General features: G+C 42.7%; 1 protein-coding gene across 4 annotated transcripts in view; it reads left to right on the top strand.

Annotated features, from left to right (window-relative positions):
* The first annotated feature begins 1,125 nt into the window (after positions 1–1,125).
* The window catches only part of pdxdc1 (pyridoxal-dependent decarboxylase domain containing 1), a 21,548-nt gene continuing 3,395 nt past the window's right edge, over positions 1,126–19,278 (top strand). The window contains exons 1-18 of one of the 4 annotated variants that reach the window (XM_034894166.1): positions 1,126–1,341; positions 4,725–4,801; positions 5,342–5,410; positions 5,860–5,943; positions 6,711–6,857; positions 7,265–7,454; positions 7,873–7,941; positions 8,032–8,110; positions 8,235–8,319; positions 9,271–9,319; positions 10,171–10,272; positions 11,283–11,408; positions 12,028–12,078; positions 13,864–13,938; positions 16,503–16,563; positions 17,265–17,335; positions 18,450–18,555; positions 18,971–19,145. In XM_034894166.1, coding sequence (XP_034750057.1) covers positions 4,725–4,801; positions 5,342–5,410; positions 5,860–5,943; positions 6,711–6,857; positions 7,265–7,454; positions 7,873–7,941; positions 8,032–8,110; positions 8,235–8,319; positions 9,271–9,319; positions 10,171–10,272; positions 11,283–11,408; positions 12,028–12,078; positions 13,864–13,938; positions 16,503–16,563; positions 17,265–17,335; positions 18,450–18,555; positions 18,971–19,145 — 1,616 coding nt within the window. In that variant the 5' untranslated portion in view covers positions 1,126–1,341. Of the gene's footprint in view, positions 1,342–4,724; positions 4,802–5,341; positions 5,411–5,859; positions 5,944–6,707; positions 6,858–7,264; positions 7,455–7,872; positions 7,942–8,031; positions 8,111–8,234; positions 8,320–9,270; positions 9,320–10,170; positions 10,273–11,282; positions 11,409–12,027; positions 12,079–13,435; positions 13,481–13,863; positions 13,939–16,502; positions 16,564–17,264; positions 17,336–18,449; positions 18,556–18,970; positions 19,146–19,278 lie in introns of all 4 variants that reach the window. The other 3 variants (XM_034894165.1, XM_034894167.1, XM_034894168.1) reach the window with 3 other exon arrangements.

Here is a 19,278-nt window from a genome sequence, read left to right as displayed (position 1 = left end):
CAACCAACCACCCAACCAACCAACCAACCAATCAACCAACCAACCAACCACTCAACCAACCAACCAACCAACCAACCAACCAACCAATCAGTTGTATTTCTCACATGAAGGTACAATCTGAGTGAAATGAACATAGACTGTTCAAACTGTTGTTGTTGTGCTCCTCACACAAATTTGCCGCCCTGCAAAAGTTGAATTATGGTTGAACTTTTTCCAACGTGACGATGCGCAGTGCAAATCAAGGAAGACTGATTCTTGGTTGTTTGTTTTTAAGATCATTTTTGGGGCATTTTGGCATTTAATGGATATGACAGTTGCAGACAGGACAGTGTGGGGGGGGGGGACAAGCAGCAAATGTCCACAGGTTGGATTTGAGGGTGCCCCTACTTGCTGTTTGTTAGTTTCTGGACAGAATTTCATATTTTGACACCTGTTTTGTACTTTTCAAAGAATGAGTGCTTACGGTCTTTGTTTCGCATAATGAATATTACATGTACAGATGGATGCTCTATATGTAGTAAGTATTTATAAAATAAATGTCCACATTTTGGGTGCAAAGCTTGTCCTTTTGTTGACTCCAATGTATGCTATCCAAAAATGTGTTTAGGGTTCAATCACTCACACAACATTGTTTAGAGAGATTCCATAGCCTGACATGTTCATATTCAGATTCTAGTCTAGAATATGAGTCTGATTCTACTCCACTGGGCTGGGATTATGGGGGGTGTTAAAACCCCATATCTTTATTATGTCTATGTTAAAACCCAACCAGGAAAGAAATGCCTCTGCACTCATTGGATAGACCTCCAACCAATCAGAGCAACGGATAGACCTCCAACCAATCAGAGCACTGGAGTATGTGACGTATGTTGAGCGACGCATAGTTGTCAACAGAACTCAACTGCATGCACGATAAAAGAAACCTCCAGCTTGCGTACACATTTTTCAAGAATTTGTCAAGAATGAGTTAATTAAGTTTCTGTTGCATACTGTGTGGGGTCATGTTGCATAATGTTGTACTAAAATGACTGTAGCACGTTTGAACTATACGTTAATAATTAATATAGAAGTCCGCTGTCACCTGACTGGCCATAGACAGTGAAAGAAACAGACTGGCCCGTTCTGTGGAAGAGCGTGACGTCGTCGCTGCCAGCGTGGAACCGACGTCTCCCGGAAGTAAAGTGTCCGGTTCAGTCTGCAGAGTACAGAAAGAAGTCAGAGGAGTAAATACGAATCCATTTGACGCCTTCCCGAAGACTTCTGGAAGGGACGTCGACACGGTTCATCACTACAGATCCAGCAGACCCGGCCAGGCTGCCCGCTGTGGGCGCTGAGCTCAAGGTAAGCTCGGGGAAGCGGTGTCTAGCTAGCCCTGGGTCCGCCAGACACTGGTCTCCTCTGGGGCTGTGTCCGTATCTAGCTAGCCCTGGGTCCGCCGTACACTGCTGTCCTCCGGGGCTGTGTCCGTGTCTAGCTAGCCCTGGGTCCGCCACACACTGCTGTCCTCCGGGGCTGTGTCCGTGTCCAGCTAGCCCTGGGTCCGCCACACACTGCTGTCCACTGGGGCTGTGTCCGTGTCTAGCTAGCCCTGGGTCCGCCACACACTGCTGTCCACCGGGGCTGTGTCCGTGTCTAGCTAGCCCTGGGTCCGCCACACACTGCTGTCCTCTTGGGCTGGGGCTGTGTCCAGCTAGCCCTGGGTCCGCCAGACACTGGTCTCCTCTGGGGCTGGGGCTGTGTCCAGCTAGCCCTGGGTCCGCCAGACACTGGTCTCCTCTGGGGCTGGGGCTGTGTCCAGCTAGCCCTGGGTCCGCCTCACACCGCTGTCCTCCGGGGCTGTGTGACCTGTCAGCTGAGAGGAAGCTCCATGAGACGTGTAGTTACATTTTATCAGTGTGTCCGCTGCAGGCAGCCTGGGTCACACGTCCTCCTCTGACCCCCCTGTCAGGCCAGGCCACGTACCCTACCCCACGTAAAGTTACATATTAGAGGTGTGCATCGCTCCGTATAAGACGATCCGGGGCTGCACGATATTAGAAAGAAGTCTAATTGCAATACGATTCAAGATATTGGAAGGAATGATCATTTTCATTGAAAAATATTAAAACGATTTATAGTTGGATTTTTGTGACGATGTGTACGAAACCAATGCTTTTTCTTTAGTGTGTAGGATAAGAGTTGTAGGTCTGGCCGTCTCTGCAGCAACACAATACACACAGTGCTTTCTGGCTTTTCCCCTTTCCTTAATTGTGATATATAGATTTTTGTGCATATTATAGGTTTACAAAGTGAAAAAGCCCAAAGTCCCAAAGTAGGTACTTACTGGCCACGCCCTCATACTCTGCTTCTGACTGGCTAGTAGTCCTTACCTAGGTACTGTCAGGGCCCTCATACTCATGCTTCTGACTGGCTAGTAGTCCTTACCTAGGTACTGTCAGGGCCCTCATACTCATGCTTCTGACTGGCTAGTAGTCCTTAGCTAACTACTAGATAGCTAGAACAGAGAGCTCAACACCCAGGGTGAAAAGAGGAGCTGCAGCAATGTGCAGTACAACAAAAATATGGTGTTTTTTCTGAAAATGAAACCACATAAACCTATTCTGGCACAACCTCTAAATACAAGTATGAATCTGAAAATGAGCAGAATATGGTCACTTTAATTCAAAATGGTTTGACACATATTTTGTTTTAACCAATGTACAGGGTACAACTCGCAATACCTAAGTCATAAAAACAATAAAACAACATTATTTTAACTAGTGTATTACTTTTCAAAAAGAGGTTTACAATGTGTTTATCAATCAGACTAAGAAGGGAGGAAGAGTCCACAGTTTTGGGGTGTGGATCTAGAAATCCTGTCTCCATACCCCTTTGGCCTGGACCTCAGGACAGACAGAAGTCTTCTGTCAGACCGTCTCAGGTCTCTGACAGCGTGATATGGGGACAGCAGGTGTGTAATAAAAGATGAGGCGAAACCATTGAACACACCTTGAAAACAAACATCAGGATTTTCAAATGGACTCTGGAGCTAACAGGCGGGAGTATCTGCGAGTAATGTCCTCTTTCTTTTTTTTATACTCGTCAAAACTCTGCTGCTGCTGCATTAGGAACTAGTTGACAGGACAAACAAGACTGGGAGATTCCAAAATAAACCCAGTCAAGGCTCTGGAGGGAAGGAATGCATGGGTGACTTTCTCCAGGTCAAAGGGGGAAAAGGCGAAAGCATAAAAAGCAGCATCTAATCAATGACGGTGCATGCTCACCATAGAACAGGTGTAGTTCAGTTAAGTCCATTCCAGGTGAGTTTCATCCTGCTTTCCGGTTAAAACACTAATCAAACAATACCACTGACACGCCACCCTGACAGGTGAAGTACTGTTTGCTTTACCACACACCTGTTCCCCTGGCTGTTGATTACCTCCAAGCCTTTCCTGGGGCGGTGCTCCAGCCAGTGGTCAAACACCGTCACCAGCGTGCTACGTAAACCGAACAACAAACTAAGTCCCGTTATGCCTCCAACAGAAACACTGTATATATGCATTATCTTAGGTGAACTTATTGTCATACACACGTCTCTTTATTTCTACTCCATTTATGTATTTTTGTAGATTGGTTCCGTTTTTGTTGTCTTTCTCTGTGTGCCACTGCTTTTTATTAAATTTTTGCCATGCTACATCTGTATGTGCATGGCTCTGTTTTCTTTTGGCGTGTATGTTGACAGTTAAAAAAGATTTTAAAAAAGGGGGCTGCGGCATTTATGTCACGCCACTTGGTAAAAGAATCCGCATATGATACACTAGAGATGGTTGTTTTGGAGAAAATCCCATATCACAATATTTTTGACCAAATACCTCTATACCTCTAATGATTTTGTAGTGTTGACTAATAATGCTTTCCCAAAATATTTACACTATGAGATTTTTGATAAGTAACTATCAGTAATGTGGATATAGTGTGGGTAAATGCGGATTATAAAACAGTTACAACAGTCTGGTAAGATCAGAAAATGACGTCCCTTTACTGTAACGCAGCCTTCAAAACCAGGAAAAGACAACACTTGCAATATAAGGATATTACGATATCCAAAATTAGTATCAGAGATGTGTGTCATCTCTTCTGTGTCTGGTGATATAAGGTGAAAAAACAAACTTTGGTGATTGGCTAAAGTATGCTACAGGTTGTCTCACCACCAAGATTCCGCTCACTCAGCAACACACTCTCTGTTTACAGATGGACAGAGTGCAGAACTAAACTCAGACATCACTATGTCTTTTTTTTTTTTTTTTGGAGCCTCTTTTCTTTGCTTGTCAGCGGTCATTGAAAAGAAATTAAGAACAGCTAGTAACGAATCCATCAAGCGTCCAGTGTTGGGAAGTGGGACAATCCTTCCCTTCAGTGGTGTTGATTGGCTGGTGACACGTAACCAATCAATGGTGATGTGGGAGGGACTTTGAGTAAGGCAGAGAGGTGACTGCAGACAGACACTGTATCAGCATATGTATTCAGTTTAACTGAATTCATAGTGTCAAATCATAACAGATGTTATCTCAAACACTTGTGTAGGACTGGACCACACTCAGACACCTCAGTCTCACTCTACTGGACCACTTGCACAGTGTGTGAATTCTGTATTAAAATGTATGTAAATTGTTCTAATATTGCCTTCTCGTTTCCTTCCTCCCAACACACACACACACACACACACGCACACACTCACTCTTTAGATGATGGTGGACCGTACCTTGGCTCAAGTGGGCAGGAATCTGAGTGACGCCATGAGAATCCTGGGAGACGGACAGAGGTGAGATGAGACACTATCGTACTTATTCCTCTATTTAGAAAACGTGAATAAAATCTGACGGCTGGGAACACGACTCAAGTTAGGGCTGGGCAATATATAGATATTAAACCAATATTGTGATATGAGCCTAGATATCTTCTTAGATTTTGGATATTTTGTACTACAAGTGTCTTTTCCTGGTTTATAAGGCTTCAATACAGTAAAGTGATGTCATTTTCTGTGTTACCAGACTGTTATTTTTACCTTTATCCACTTAGCCATTATGTGTACAGTACATTACTGATGATTACTTATATAAAATCTCATTGTGAAGATATTTTGTTAAAGCGCCAATTGTCAACCCTATAATATTGCCACAATATCGACATTGAGTTATTAGGACAAGAATATTGTAAAATCTGATTTTCTCTATGTCGCCCTGCCCTTAACGCTAATTAAGGGCTTCTTGATGATCCTATAACTATAGTAAAGGTGGGGGGTTTAAGATTATGGGTTCATTAGAGCATTTTGAGGTCTCTTGTGCTGTGCTTGTCTGTTCAGAGAGCCGGAGGCAGGAGCAGAGAGGTGGCGCCTGAGCAGAACCAGCATCCCCGGACCCCTGCAGGGAGAGTAAGACCCGCCATAAAGGATCAGCTCAGTTACTGCAGTCAAATGGAGTATTCCATTAGTCTAGAGTCACATAATGATAGACATCACCCTGCCAATCTTATGTCTTACATTTGGTGTCTTTGTCTTTAATCTTAGTTTTTTATGACATTTAAAGGGCCACTCGAGCAATGTAGTTTGTAGTCCAGACTTCAAAATCAAAGCAGCTGCAGCCGATACATTGATTTTTAGCTCCGAAAACACTGGATCCTTTGATTTCCCTAATCCAAAACAATATCATCTTCAGACATGTGTGTCAAATCAGCCATGTGTTCCATTCCAATCATCCATCCATGCTGCCGACATTTCGTACATAGTGTGTACATTCTGGGGCGTGGGAAGAGTTTCAAGTTGTTGTTTTTGTTGAAAAAGGTTGAAGAGCTGATCACTTGTTCCTTTGCTCTCCTGTGCAGTGGTCAGGATGTTGCCACCATACTGCATCTAGTTCACAACCTCATTCATGATGAGGACGAGGAAGAGGACAAGCCGAGCCAACAGTAAGTCACGTCCTCAGTGAATCATTTGGTGTTTGGACACAATCTACTTTCCTCCATCGTGTTGAATCGGCATCCATCACCTAAAAACCACCCCTGGAAGAAGTATTCAGATCCTTTACCTCAGAAAACATACTAAAGTACTAATACCAAACTGTGAAATACTCTAATACTGTAAAAGTCCTGTATTACAAATGTAACTTAAGTAAACGTCTTATTAGGAAATGTAGTTAAAGTATAAAGGATCCAAACAGTTTTTTGTTTTTTTTCAATGTTTTTTTTTGGGGGGGCATTTGAAATGTAGCGTAGTAGAAGTAGAAAGTGGCATGAAAAGACTCAAGTGAAGTACAAGTACCTCAACATTTGGACTAGAGAAGTACAGTACTGGAGTAGATGTTTGATACATTCCATCACTGCTAATAAGTGAAGAACTATTGGTAAATTTAAGCAAGATGATGCAATTTCTAATGTTTGAGGTTGTTTTAGTACTTCAAGGTGTAAAGTCACGACAGAGACATAGTGATTTCAGTAAAACAAAAAGAGCTTTAGTTGTACCAGTTCTCCCCCCCCCACCCCGTGTTTCTTACAGCCTTCGGCCAATCCGTCCATTCAGACTGTTGTTTGATCTAAGCAGCTTCTCTAGATTATGCAACATGCATTTACTGTAAAAGAGTGTTTTATGGTCAGGGATCCAGCTCCTTCATGGAAATAAGTGAAGAATGGAGGAAACAGAGGGGCGTCCGTATGCAGTCTTTCTCTTTTTCCAGTAGGATGCAGAATGTGGGGGAGCAGGGTCACATGGCCCTGCTGGGTCACAGCCTGGCAGCCTACATCTCCGTGCTGGACCGGGAGAGACTGAGGAAGCTGACCACTCGGATCCTGTCTGACACCACGCTGTGGCTCTGCAGACTGTTCAGGTAGGATCGTGTGTGTTGTGTGTGGGGTTGTGTGTGGTGTGTGTTGTAGGGCAGTCAATTATAATTAATAATAATAGTAATATGGTAATTGATATCTACGTTCTTATCCTTGAATAAGCCTATAGAGCAGTTTTGAGTGATTAATGTTATAATGCTCCTCGACATGTTCCATCTGTAAAAATATTGAACACAAATTGAATCGGAATTGCAATTTCTGGCAGGACGTAGGTCTCATTTTTACATTTATCTTCCTTTAATATTAGAAAAGTATTAAGTACGACACAATGTTGAACCTCTGATTCAGCAGTTTTACCCTGTGGTCGTCATAGCTTTGGGCGACTCGACATGTTGGTGGATCCTTGTTACTTCCTGCTGTCTGCGCTCTCTGTCTCTTTCGTGTCCTCCAGGTATGAGAACGGGTCAGCCTACTTCCACGAGGATGACCGGGACGGCCTGGTCAAAGTGTGTCGGCTGGTCATTAATGCCCGTTATGAAGAGTACGCCTCTGAGGGGTACGCCGTCCTCAGCTCCAAACAGCCGGTCATCTACCAGAGCGCCTCGGGCCGGCCGGGCCTGGGCCAGCATCTGTGCAGCCAGGTAGGAAGGCTGCGACACACACAGCGACTCACACAGCACACACAGGATAGGATTACATCCCCTGGCTGGGAACACTTCCACGGGATATTCCTCGATTGAGAATAACTTTTTTTTTGTAGAAACATTTGGCCAATTCCAATATTCAAATTCTACACCAAGGGGCTTTAAAAACTACAGATGCTACCCAGAGCTCCTTTTACCTGGAGACAGTTTCTCTTGAATCTCAGCAAAGAAGATCTATATTTGGTGGCACGTCTAGTATTGTATAGTATGCTTTGGCAAATCTATAACCTTAAGAGCATAGTGCATGCCTACTGTGGGAAATCAGTTTTCAGGGTTACCATTTATAGTGATAAAGAGTATTTTTCAGTATATTTGTAGTATAAAACCATTTTAATGTCTGTCTCTGTGTCATTAGCTTGGCCTGCCTCTCTCTAGTCTGTGCACAGTCCCGTGCAACACCATCTTTGGATCCCAGCACCAAATGGTAGGAGAATCCAAATGGCAAACACTGTCAGGACACTTTGAGATAGTTAACCATAATTTGCTGGACTGATCTCCTGTGTGTCCCTGTCAGGACGTGGCCCTGTTGGACACACTGATCAAAGAGGACATCGAAGCCGGGAAGCTTCCTCTGCTGTTGATCGTCAACGCAGGTGAGGGAAAATCCCAGTCCAAACATTGTTCTTTTCTCCGTGTACACAGGTCTACAATACAGGAGTTGACAATTGTATTCCTTTACAAGCAGACCAGTTCCTCATGAGACTTTTTCCCTCGCAGGAACCCCTGGGGCAGGACACACGGACAAGCTGGCTCGTCTGAAGGATGTGTGTGATCAGTATAGCATGTGGCTCCATGTGGAGGGGTGGGTCAATTCTTTTACTCTCTTTAATACATGGTCTTAAAGAAGACCTTAGGCTGCGGCGGTGGGTGTTGCATGGGGGAGAGTAGTTCGTATCACACTACTGCAGGAACATGGCCGGTTTTTGTAGTTTTCGGGTTAAAAACCTTTTATCTGCGATGTTTCACAGTACAAAGGCCAGCTAAATACTCCGTGGAGACTCAGAGATCTGGAAACTGACCAGCGGCCATGTGCAGGATGAGAAAAAAAAAGTGTTTTTTAAATATTAAAGCATGTAAATGTGTTCTAGTACAAACAAAAAATACCAGTATGAACCGGAAAGCAGTATAAAATAGGTATCATATAATGTATGCGCCTGATTTTCAACATGAATTGATCAAATCCAATAAATGTACTCACACAGTTGGCACACAGTTAAACATGATGCAATTCACCATTAGTACCAACAATGTCATAGGGAAGGAAAAATGGTACTTTAGAATACTATCTATATTTATATTTTTCCATTATACTATGGTTAGACTTAATATCATCTATACCATTGTTACCTACTTTTGCTATATTATTTAAATGTCATATTATTCTGTTAAATTTCACGTCACTTATTCACTTACATTGCAATATTTTTTTTACTATGGCCACATAACTTTAATTAACAATATCTTTTATATAAAGCCACTTTACATTCATTCTGGACTTTTTGCACATTCTGTGTTGTTTGCCCGTTGGTTGTTTTTTACTGAAGAAGAATGCTGCTGTAACGAGGAAACTCCCCATTGTGGGATGAATAAAGTATCATCTAATCTATCTTTTTGATAAACATGCAGAATCCCCTTGAGAAATGCATTTTGTGAATACAGATGATGATCTGAATATTTTCAGCCATGACTCCAGTTTAGCCTGAAGTCCCTGTTGTCCCCTGCTGTAACGTGAACTCTTACTGTTCTTCTTTAGGGTCAACCTCGCAACTCTGGCACTGGCTCAGGTCACCTCTGCTATCATGGTAATCTAATGTTCAAATCCTCTCATCCTTTATCCTCTATCTCATCCTTTTTATCTCCTTAATTAGGGTTCAAACTGCGAATGACGCGAATCAAGGTTTCAGCCTGGAATCGCAGCTTTATCAGCAATTGTTTTGGTTTTTGTGTTGGTCATCTGCTTTTCTCAAATTTCAGTTTGTGCAGTTGTTACAAAGCTTGCAGGATATGTTTTATAACGATGTTGGATCATATGTGTGAAATTACTTTGAAGTCGCTGTTGAGAAAAAGGGTTTGCACCCGCGAATTGCCGCTTGCGGTTATATTTATATACGTTTTATTTAAGTTTTCCTTAATTGTAAATATCTTTAATTTGCGTTAAAGGATGGGTTCTATGTTAAAATTGCACTGGCATACCCATATATACATTTAAATTGTCATTGGTGGTAATTGTTCGTCCTGTCACTACTGGGAAATGGGAAATATAGACATAAAAAATACAGTAAAGAGTCTACCAAAAGTACAGGTCCAATATAGTGTCACTAAACAGTTTGTGTAATGTGAGGGCTAAGTAGTACAGCAGTAATGCAATACAATACAAAAGTCCAAGTAATAATACTGAGTACTGTTACACCAAGCCAGAATGTGGTTCCACTTTGACTAACTTTGGAACACACCTGCTTGATTTGACTGCTTTGAACATTGGGACATCAACTGTGCATTTGGTCCTCTATTACACACATTGACGCCATCCCTCGCAGTGTTATTATCTCTCCTCATCTCGATAATAGAAGCCAGACACCAGGGAAATGCCATCTCAGCTTGACTTTCTCTTGTGACGTGTGTTAATCTGTGTTCATTGTTCTTTCCCCTGCAGGCAGCCACCAGAAGTGACAGCATGACCCTGACCCCGGGTCAGTGGCTGGGACTGCCCGCTGTCACTGCTGTCACCCTCTACAGACATGAAGACCCAGCACTGGTGGGCTCATAGCATTTCATACAAATTGATTCAACACAGAGCAATCTGTGATTTTAGTAGTTTTTGTGTTAGTTTGTGGTGTTCCTCTTGGTCCTGATCCCAGCTGAGGAAATGTAGTTCTCTGCTTCCAGTCTAACTCAGACTGATTTAAAGGGTAACTACCACTTTTTTTAACCTGGACCCAATTTTCCTTTGTAAGTGACTGATAAGAACAACACTCTTTGAAATGGGTCTAGTATTAAGCGTGAACGCTCTAACCAGAAGCCACAGACCGGGCTGAAATGTAACCCTATGGGGCAAATGTGCATTGTCCTTTTTGTTCAGTAAAAGTTCTGTTTTGCAAAAGAAAGGCTTAAATGAGTATTATTAATAGTGTCTGACAACAGTATGGAAAGGATCACTTCATAGATGGGCTTTTAAAACCTCTTTCAGACTTGTTATCTTTAATCAGAAACAGCTCTGAGGTCACTAGCGCAAAACCCACCAGACTCCATTTAAAAAAACAAAACTTTTAGCGTGTATAAAGCCAACATATCTTCACATGTAAATTGATAAACTGTGTGTTTATTTCAACCAAAACTAAAGTTGTGATGGTTGGAAAATTGGAAAGGCGGCTTTTCGTAGTTCTTTTGTTTCTGTTGACTTAGAATGAAGTTTATATAATGCTGCTAAAATTCCTGTTAATTTACATGGAGTCTGGTGGCGTAAACTTAAGGTGCGCAACTGCCCTATTAACTTACATTGTAGCTGTTTTCAGCAGTGATCTCTCTTAATAGTGGGCCAATGACAAAGATTGTTGTACCCATCAGTCACTTGCACACACAGCCATAGGAAAACAGGGTCCAGGTTGAAAAAAAACAGTAGTTACAGTTTACTTTTAACCATTCCTTCAACTAATTGAACTACCCAGGTTAAGATTTGTTCCTGATTTCATTAAGAGGAGTTGAGTTGTATTGTGTTCTCCTCCGTCTCCGTCCGATTGATTCCCTGCTCTGGGTTTTGTGTCTCAGTCCCTGGCAGCGGGTCTGACCTGCAGCCAGCCGGTGGCCAGGCTGCGTGCGCTGCCTCTCTGGCTCTCCCTGCAGTACCTCGGACACAACGGGATCGTCCAAAAGATCAGACATGCCACCGCGCTGGTGAGCATCTCTGAACTCCCTCTACATCCCGGCCATTTTCACATTATTGTCAATATGTAAGCGTATTTCCCGACAAACTAGGCCTTTAACATTTGACAACAATTCAAATATTGGCAGAAATTAAGTCGTAGGTGCCAAAGTCAACTAAAAATCAATTTGAGTTTGTTTTTGCTCATGTTGAAGTTTTTAAATTATTAAAGTTCTTTGCTGTCAATGTACTTTGCATTCAATAAGTCGAATGTTCTATGTTTTGAGGTACTGCCCTGATAGATATTTTTATTTTTTTGACTAATGTAACAAACCAGTAAAGTAATCAGCAGGTTGGAGATATTCCATTCAGATTCCTGTCTGAGAGACGCAGGGGAAATGTTCCTATTAGAGTAGAAGACTTGTCTGAACAGGAATGTTTGCTAATAAATTCACACACCACAACAAGCTGAGGTGAAGTCTATTCTCTGGTTTTGTGAATGCAAACTTACTAACGACAGAAGTGCAAATAAAAGAGGCATGAGTAATCTTGCCTAGTGCTAACATTCTGAAGTGGAAACCACAGTCATAGTCTTTCCTTTGGTAGATATGTGGTCAGTTGGTCATTCTCCTTTATCTCTGTCCCCTCTAGAGCCAGCAGCTCCTGCAGAAGCTAAAAGCTATGACCGCCATCAAAACATCGGTAGGTGTTCTCTTATAATATCCTGCCAGAAATTAATAAGAGAGTTTTTGTGAGAACACGCACAATCAGGAAGCAGGACAACAGTACCAAGTCCGAGATACCCCACTGTAAAAACACTCATAGTGATTTTCCTGTACAGCTTTATCTTTGCCTTATGCCTCAGTGTTTATGTCCTAGTGCTGCAGTCATCTGCCCACAGCGCTGCCCACTACATGCTGCCCTTCCTTTCTGATAATTTCGGCGCTGCATGCTGCTTCTTTCTGACTGTTGCAGCTAGTTAAGCCAATCAAATGAAAGTTCTACCGTGTCTGCAGGGCTGCGGTCCTGTACCAGCAGACAGTACCAGTAAAGATAGAAAGATTTAGCAGATTTCCTTATATTTCAGTCAATAGAGTGAGTGTTATAGAGATAAATATCTGTTTGTAGGCGGACAGATCTCAGTGGTGAACTGAAACTTGACAGGTAACCTTCTGTTAAACTGTGAAGAGTGTCATGATATCAGTAGATGAGAAGGGGGGGGGGCAGAGGAACAACTCGTCGGTTCAGCAAATGTGGAACATGTGCTCTTATATACTAGAGTACCTGATTAGATTTTGGCATACTCATTTATGATATGATATTATCACGACCCACATGTAAAATTCAACAGTGGTGGAAGAAGTATTCAGATCCTTTACTTAAGTACTAACACCACGCTGTAAAAATACTGCGTTGCACATACAATTCTAAATTAAAAATGCTAAAGTTTCAGAACAATGTACTTTAAGTATTAAAAGTACTCGATGCAAACTCAAGGAGTCCCATTGTAGAAAGTGTAAAGGATCCAGTGGTCTCATCATCTCAGCTGGACCTGGAGGCGTTACATTGTTGACAGGTTACTTTATAGTAAAACATCAGATTATATAAACTACATGTGGTTAGTGTGCAGGAATCTTAATATGGAAAGTAACTAGTAACTAAAGTAACTAGTAACTAATGCTGCCAGATGGATGTAGTAGAGTAACTAAAGTAACTAGTAACTAAAGCTGTCAGATGAATGTAGGGGATATTTCTCTCTTAAATGTAGCGGAGTAGAAGTAGAAAGTGGCATGAAAAGAAAAGACAAGTAAAGTACAAGTACCTCAACATTTGCCCTTAAGTACAATACTTGAGTAAACTTAGTTAGATTCCACCACTGAAAGTCAAACATTGTCTTTAATCATATTTCACATGACAAACCGCACAGGTGCAGTCTTTCTGTTTGGTACGAGCATCCACACCTCTTCATGTAGATCCAGAACTAACATGTACTGAATAACTTATATCACATAAAAAGGACCTCCAGCTGTTCAAAGACCAAATCCATTTGTGTTTATAGGATGTGCTTCGGACAGAGATGTCTTTCGCCGAGGCTCTGACCATGGTAAAACCAGTGTTGGGTTGATACTAACAAAGTCTCAGGGGAACAGACCTGGGCTTAAAGGCTTGTTCACTGGCATCCATGAAAGGCAAATACTGCGTCCATAGAGTCACTGGTATAGGGGTGTGAATTCATCCTGGCAAAGTAGCTGGGATCGGTAGAATTAAACATGACCAGACTGTAATACATGTGCAGTGAACAATCGGAGTGTTGGGGACCAGAATCCTCACACAGTGGTACTACACAGTAGTAGTTTGAAGTACCACTGTGTCAGCTGGTAGAGTGTACGAGCTTGCAGGTCTGTGTGTGAATCCTTTCTGTGTGTGTGTGTGTCTTTGTGGGTGTATAGCTGTAGTTATAGTCAGTGTGGGTTGCCTTGGTTCCAGGGCGTGGCGTCGCCGATCCGGCCCATCTCCGGGGCTTCGCTGCGGGACGTTCTGGGCTCTCTCTTGCTCTCAATTGTAGGTGGGACCGAAGCGCTGCCTGTCTCCCTCACTCCCCCACCCCCTTCCTTTCCCCTGTGTCCTCCCTGCTCTTCCTTTTCTTTCTTCCTGTCACTCCTGACCATTTGCCTTCACTCACATCAGCTCTGCAGTATTTGGGTCTCCATTGGCTGATGGACTGTTTACTTCCTACTTGTTTAGGATGTGGACCACGCAGGCATTTTCTTGGAGGTACTTCAGGGAATGCCTCTCCACGCTCATTATGCTTTGTTGCCTTTTGGAAGATATACAAGGGTCATGAATAATTAATGAATGTGTCATGTGCTGTTGTATCTCAATACTTAACACCAGTTGGGGATGCCTCATGCAGACTAGAAGGGCTTTAGGACTCCCAGAGAGACATTGAATATCTTAAGCTCATGTGGGGACATGTCAGATTCTCTGCGACGTGGACTCCCAGGTACCCTCTCTACAAGAGTCCCATGCATTCTCGGGGTTGCTGCTTCCTCCCAGAGACATTCAGTAGAAGGCTGTTGGCCTCGCAGCGCGGTGATAGCGGCTTCTTCCAGGTGGGCCTTCTCATAACTGTTGGTGATCTATCACCACTGTGTCAGCAACCTTTGGGGTCACCCGTGTTGACCATGACTGGCCACCTGAGATTGGGATATGAAAAGCTAAACTGAAGATAAGAAATAGTCCATAATAACTGTACAGTTACTGCACAGTCAGTGTACAGTTAGTTGCCATTGGTGTACAGTTACCCTGTTTTTTTTTTAGCTATGTATGTCCTTTAGCCTATAAGGATATGACGTCTAGTCTGTCCAGCATGCTGTGGGTCCCTCCCTGGCAATACTCCCAGCTACACAGGGAGGTGTCTTGAAGGCATCCTAATCAGATGCCCCAACTACTGCAACATGAAGGAGAAATGCTTCTAATGGAAGCTGACTACAATTACACGAGTCCAAAGCAACCCATACTGACTTTCAGGTATTTCAGGTATAGGTTTCAGTATTTTCAGTAGCAATACTGTATCGATAGACAGGCGCCAAGTATGGATCTTTTATTACATGTGTGTTGGTCAGTTTGTCCCATTTTGCAGTAATAACACTGAAGTGATGTGATCAAACAGAACAATGTTTCTTTTAGATGAAACAGATAAGTTTCCTTTTGAGGACGTCATTTGAAATTGGGAAAAATTAGAAGTTGGCAAAAAGGTTCAAAATTGCAATATATTGCGGGATATTGCAATATGTTTAAAATGGCAATAATATCATAGTATGATATTGTATCTGGAGGCGTCTGGCGATTTCCCCCCCCCTCTGACTTTCAGGGGTCTTCAAATAATGGTAAATGCTGCCGGTTATTAATAGATGTCACTCATTCTTTGTAGTCTACGTAGTACTGTAGGTTGAGTTTTGTGTGTACAGCTAATTCTTAGCAGTGAATGTTGTGTATTTCTTTGGTATCTAGTAGACCAGGCCAAGGGCAATCTTCTGTATACAGTATTAGTATGACTCTAGCAACAATTTAATGTTCACCAGTATCTAGTCCTAACTAATCTGCTTCCATAGTAACGCGTCAGACCACGCATGGGCATGTGCGTGCCGGTGTAAATGGGGAATAGATTGTCTGTCTGATGTTGGAAATCATGGATATTTAAGTGGAAAAAACCGAATATGCTAACACCAGGGATTCATTATCTTGGAGTGACCACAAGGTGAAACTGTTACTGAAAGGTCCGTGAGCTATCTAACCAATAAGACTGACATGCTTCCGAAGATCTCTGTGTGTGCCCGTCCAGATTACAAACCCACCCCGGAGTTTTCAATCCGAAATGGGGGCAGCACTGTTTCCAAATGTCTCTGTTTAAGGGGCTCGGAAACCAGTAGCGTGGACATGAGGCGTAAACTTATCAAAAGATATTTGTTTCTCAACCAAAACATGTTAGAAGCATGAAGAATTAATAAGAGAGCAGTCCAAATCCTGCTTACTTTCACACCCCCATAACCCCCCCAATCGGATAAGAGGCTTCATATTGAAGCCTTGAAACCTGTCCTGGTTGCCCCCTAGCATTTGTCACATATTCATGGAAAATGTTCTGTACTCTTTTTTTAAACTTGACAGCACCACATATGCTTGTGAATTATTCATGACCCTCAAATCTTCAACACGGACTTGCTAGCCTTCACACCTGCATCAGTAACACGTTTGCATGTTCCGTAGACTTGCTTTTGAAATATTTGACAGTGATAATGGAGCAGTCAAACTGCGCAGTGCCACATAGTGATCAGCTTTTACTTAGATCTTCTAAACTGGAGCTGCACCTGGGTTTTGACTGCTTCATACCACGGAGATGCAAGGACTTGGACGTCACTTTCATAACGACCAGTTACAATTACCACGGACATGATATACAGTATAGGAGCTTCAGAAGGTGTGGACATCTTTAATCCATGTTAACATAGCACCCTTTCAACGGATGATGATTGTTTTGCATGTCATACAGCAGATCACTTGTTCAGTGTGATAAGAAGGACCTCAGAGTCTCCGATGGCTGATCTGTGTCTGTGTGTGTCCAACAGGTGGAGGACGAACTCAGCTCTCCTGTGGTGCTGTTTAAGTTCTCCCAGGAAACGAGTGCTGGTAAGGGAAGATCTCCTTTGACCCTACAAACGTGTGGATGTAGAGGTTCTCTCAGGTCCGATTCAGCGACTGGTTCAGACAGGGGTGCTTCACAAAATTCAGTGGTGGTTAGAGTTAAAGGAATTCTGTTTTATTGCTGTTTAGTTTGAGGAAGTTGTGGTGCATCCAGGTTTTGATTGCTGACAGACAGGAGTCGATGTGGGAGAGGGGGGGATTGTGGGGGGAGTTGGTGCTGAGGTAGATCTGGGTGTCATCGGCATAACAGTGGAAGTTCAGGTTAAAATGACTCAGGTAAAAAACTACTACTCTCCCCTAAGTGAGCCATCACCGAATTGAGTTTAAAAAAAATACTACAAATGGCAGAAAACTGGCCTTTGGAGACTGTTTTAAAAAATGATCTACATACAGTATCGTGAGTGCTCTTTGTACCCAATAAACCGGGGTGGTTAACCTGCAACAGGTCTGTGTAAGTGACTTGTCTTTTGCTTTAGAAGACCAAAAAATGCACTTGCAAGCTCTGAAAAGCTAGGATGTTCTTCTTTGTGAGCTTATACCCTTGTTTTAACACAAAATGTGTAAATTCTCAAAAATGAAATTCCATGCTCAATAATGTGAATGGAGTTCAGGGATTCTTCACATAATACCAAGATAATCACAGTTAACTGTTGTGTTCTTCCTTTCCCTTTTTCTTGTGATGGTAGCGTCCAGTGGGGGTTCAGTGGAAGGTTACTGTGAAGGGGAGAAAGAGGTGCAGGATGCCTTCAACAGATGGGTGAGTGCTTCCTCATCCTCACCCTTTCAAAAGTTTCTATATCAGAAATTTGTTTAGTTTTTTTCAAGCAAATTGCACAAAAATGACACAGATAGTTCAGTAGAAAAGCTCTTTGAGTATGATTAATGATCAGTTCACTGCCTTGATTTTATTTTGGGGGTTTCATTCAATTTCATAGCATTTGAAAATAATGAAATTGTCTCAAAACAGTATCCTGACTTAACTTTGACAGACACCTGTCTGTGATTCTCTCAACAATTGCTCCTGTGATTTGAACTATTAGTCAAAATAACTCATAACAGGTAGGTATAATTTTATATAAATGAAGTTTATTGGTCATGAATACCACATGAGTAATATAAGTGTAAAACTAACAGGTTAGTGGGGAATGTGTGGGAAGAAAAATAAATCAAATAATAATAAACATCTACTGTGCATGTATTTTTGTGCCTATACTAGCTATTGCTCCGAAAATTAAGATTTCTCTATAAATGAAGTAATCCAGTCACTTAAAGTGATTGAAGCCTGTGTACACTAGCAGCCAGGAGCTGAACCAGAGATGAGTAAATATTAAAATCACCACTCTGACATAATACTGATGTTGCTCTGTCTGCTGAGTGTGTAAAAAGGCCCATTTTACAGCTAAATAATAATAATTAAATAATTCGGCTTTGAAATATAACTCAGCCGTGTCAAACTTCAAAATACGGCAAGGAATCTGTGTAACTGTATTACATTGTTATTGCTAGATTTAATGTTATCATTATTTCCATCTCCCTCTGGATATGTAGTGGATTATGTGTTCAGTGTCAGATTGCTTTGTGGTTGGTTGTGGGCTGTAAACACCAGCCGGCTGATTGGCTGATAAGAGTGTGTTAGATTTGATGCACATCACAGCTCAGTTGGTGTTCAAGTGCCTGTCTGAATTATCCTGCATATTCTCCATGATACCAAGCGCTGATAGCATTTAAAATATGAACCGGAAAGCCCAGACAACTATACAACACACTTAAAGACGGGGGGGAATCCAGTAAAGCGCAGTAGGGGCTCTTGAACATTAACTCTCAACAACCACACAGTTGATACGTTCCTTTTCCATTTTCCCTGGGTGTAGCTGGGTGAACAGCTGGTGCAGCTGGTTCCCAGCAGCGGGGTCGATGTGGTGGAGCTCGAAGACGAGGGTACATGTGTTCGCTTCAGTCCCCTCCTGACTGCTGCAGGTAACCCACACACACACAGACACACACTCACACACACACAGTGCACTGCACTATCTTTGTTGGGACCTGCCATTGACAAAATGCATTCCCTAGCCCCTATCCTTAACCATCATAACTTAATACGTAACCCTTAACCTCAACCTAACAATGACCCACTTCTAACCCTGATCCTAAAACCAGGTCTTAACCCTTAAACAGCCCTTTAAAGATGTGGGGTCCAGCATTTTGGCCCCACAAAGCTGTCAGGACCCCAGAAGTATACTTTTACTTCCGGTTTTTGGACCCCATGACTGTAGTTAAACAAGCCCACACAAACACACACACACACACACTTTTTAAATGTTAAAAAGTGTCTGCTAGGGCTAGTACAATACGAGGTAAAAGTCCTGACCATGGGTTTCTCCCTCCCGTCCAGTTCTGGGGACTCAGCAGGAGAACGTTGAGGAGCTGGCGGAGAAGCTGGCCCAGCTGTTGCCCGGGATGTGCTCCACCATGTGCCTCAGACAGGACTTCAGAGAGGAAGTCCACCGACACTCCCCCACACTCACATACATCCAGGACCTCAGCTGGCCTGGCCTCGGGGCTGTGCGGTAAGAACGGATCCACTTTAAAGGCCCTCTGCAGAAAGGGTGCCGCATTATGGGATTATGAGTGAATTCAGAGCTTCATCCTGTCTGTACAACCTGCATGCTGTTATTGGCTGGGGGGGGGGGGGGGGGGGGG

Source organism: Etheostoma cragini, chromosome 15 (genome assembly GCF_013103735.1).
Source record: "Etheostoma cragini isolate CJK2018 chromosome 15, CSU_Ecrag_1.0, whole genome shotgun sequence".
NCBI classification, from domain to species: Eukaryota; Metazoa; Chordata; class Actinopteri; order Perciformes; family Percidae; genus Etheostoma; species Etheostoma cragini.
The sequence above is the reverse complement of the archived record's forward strand: the minus strand, read 5'-3'. Positions and strand labels throughout refer to the sequence as shown.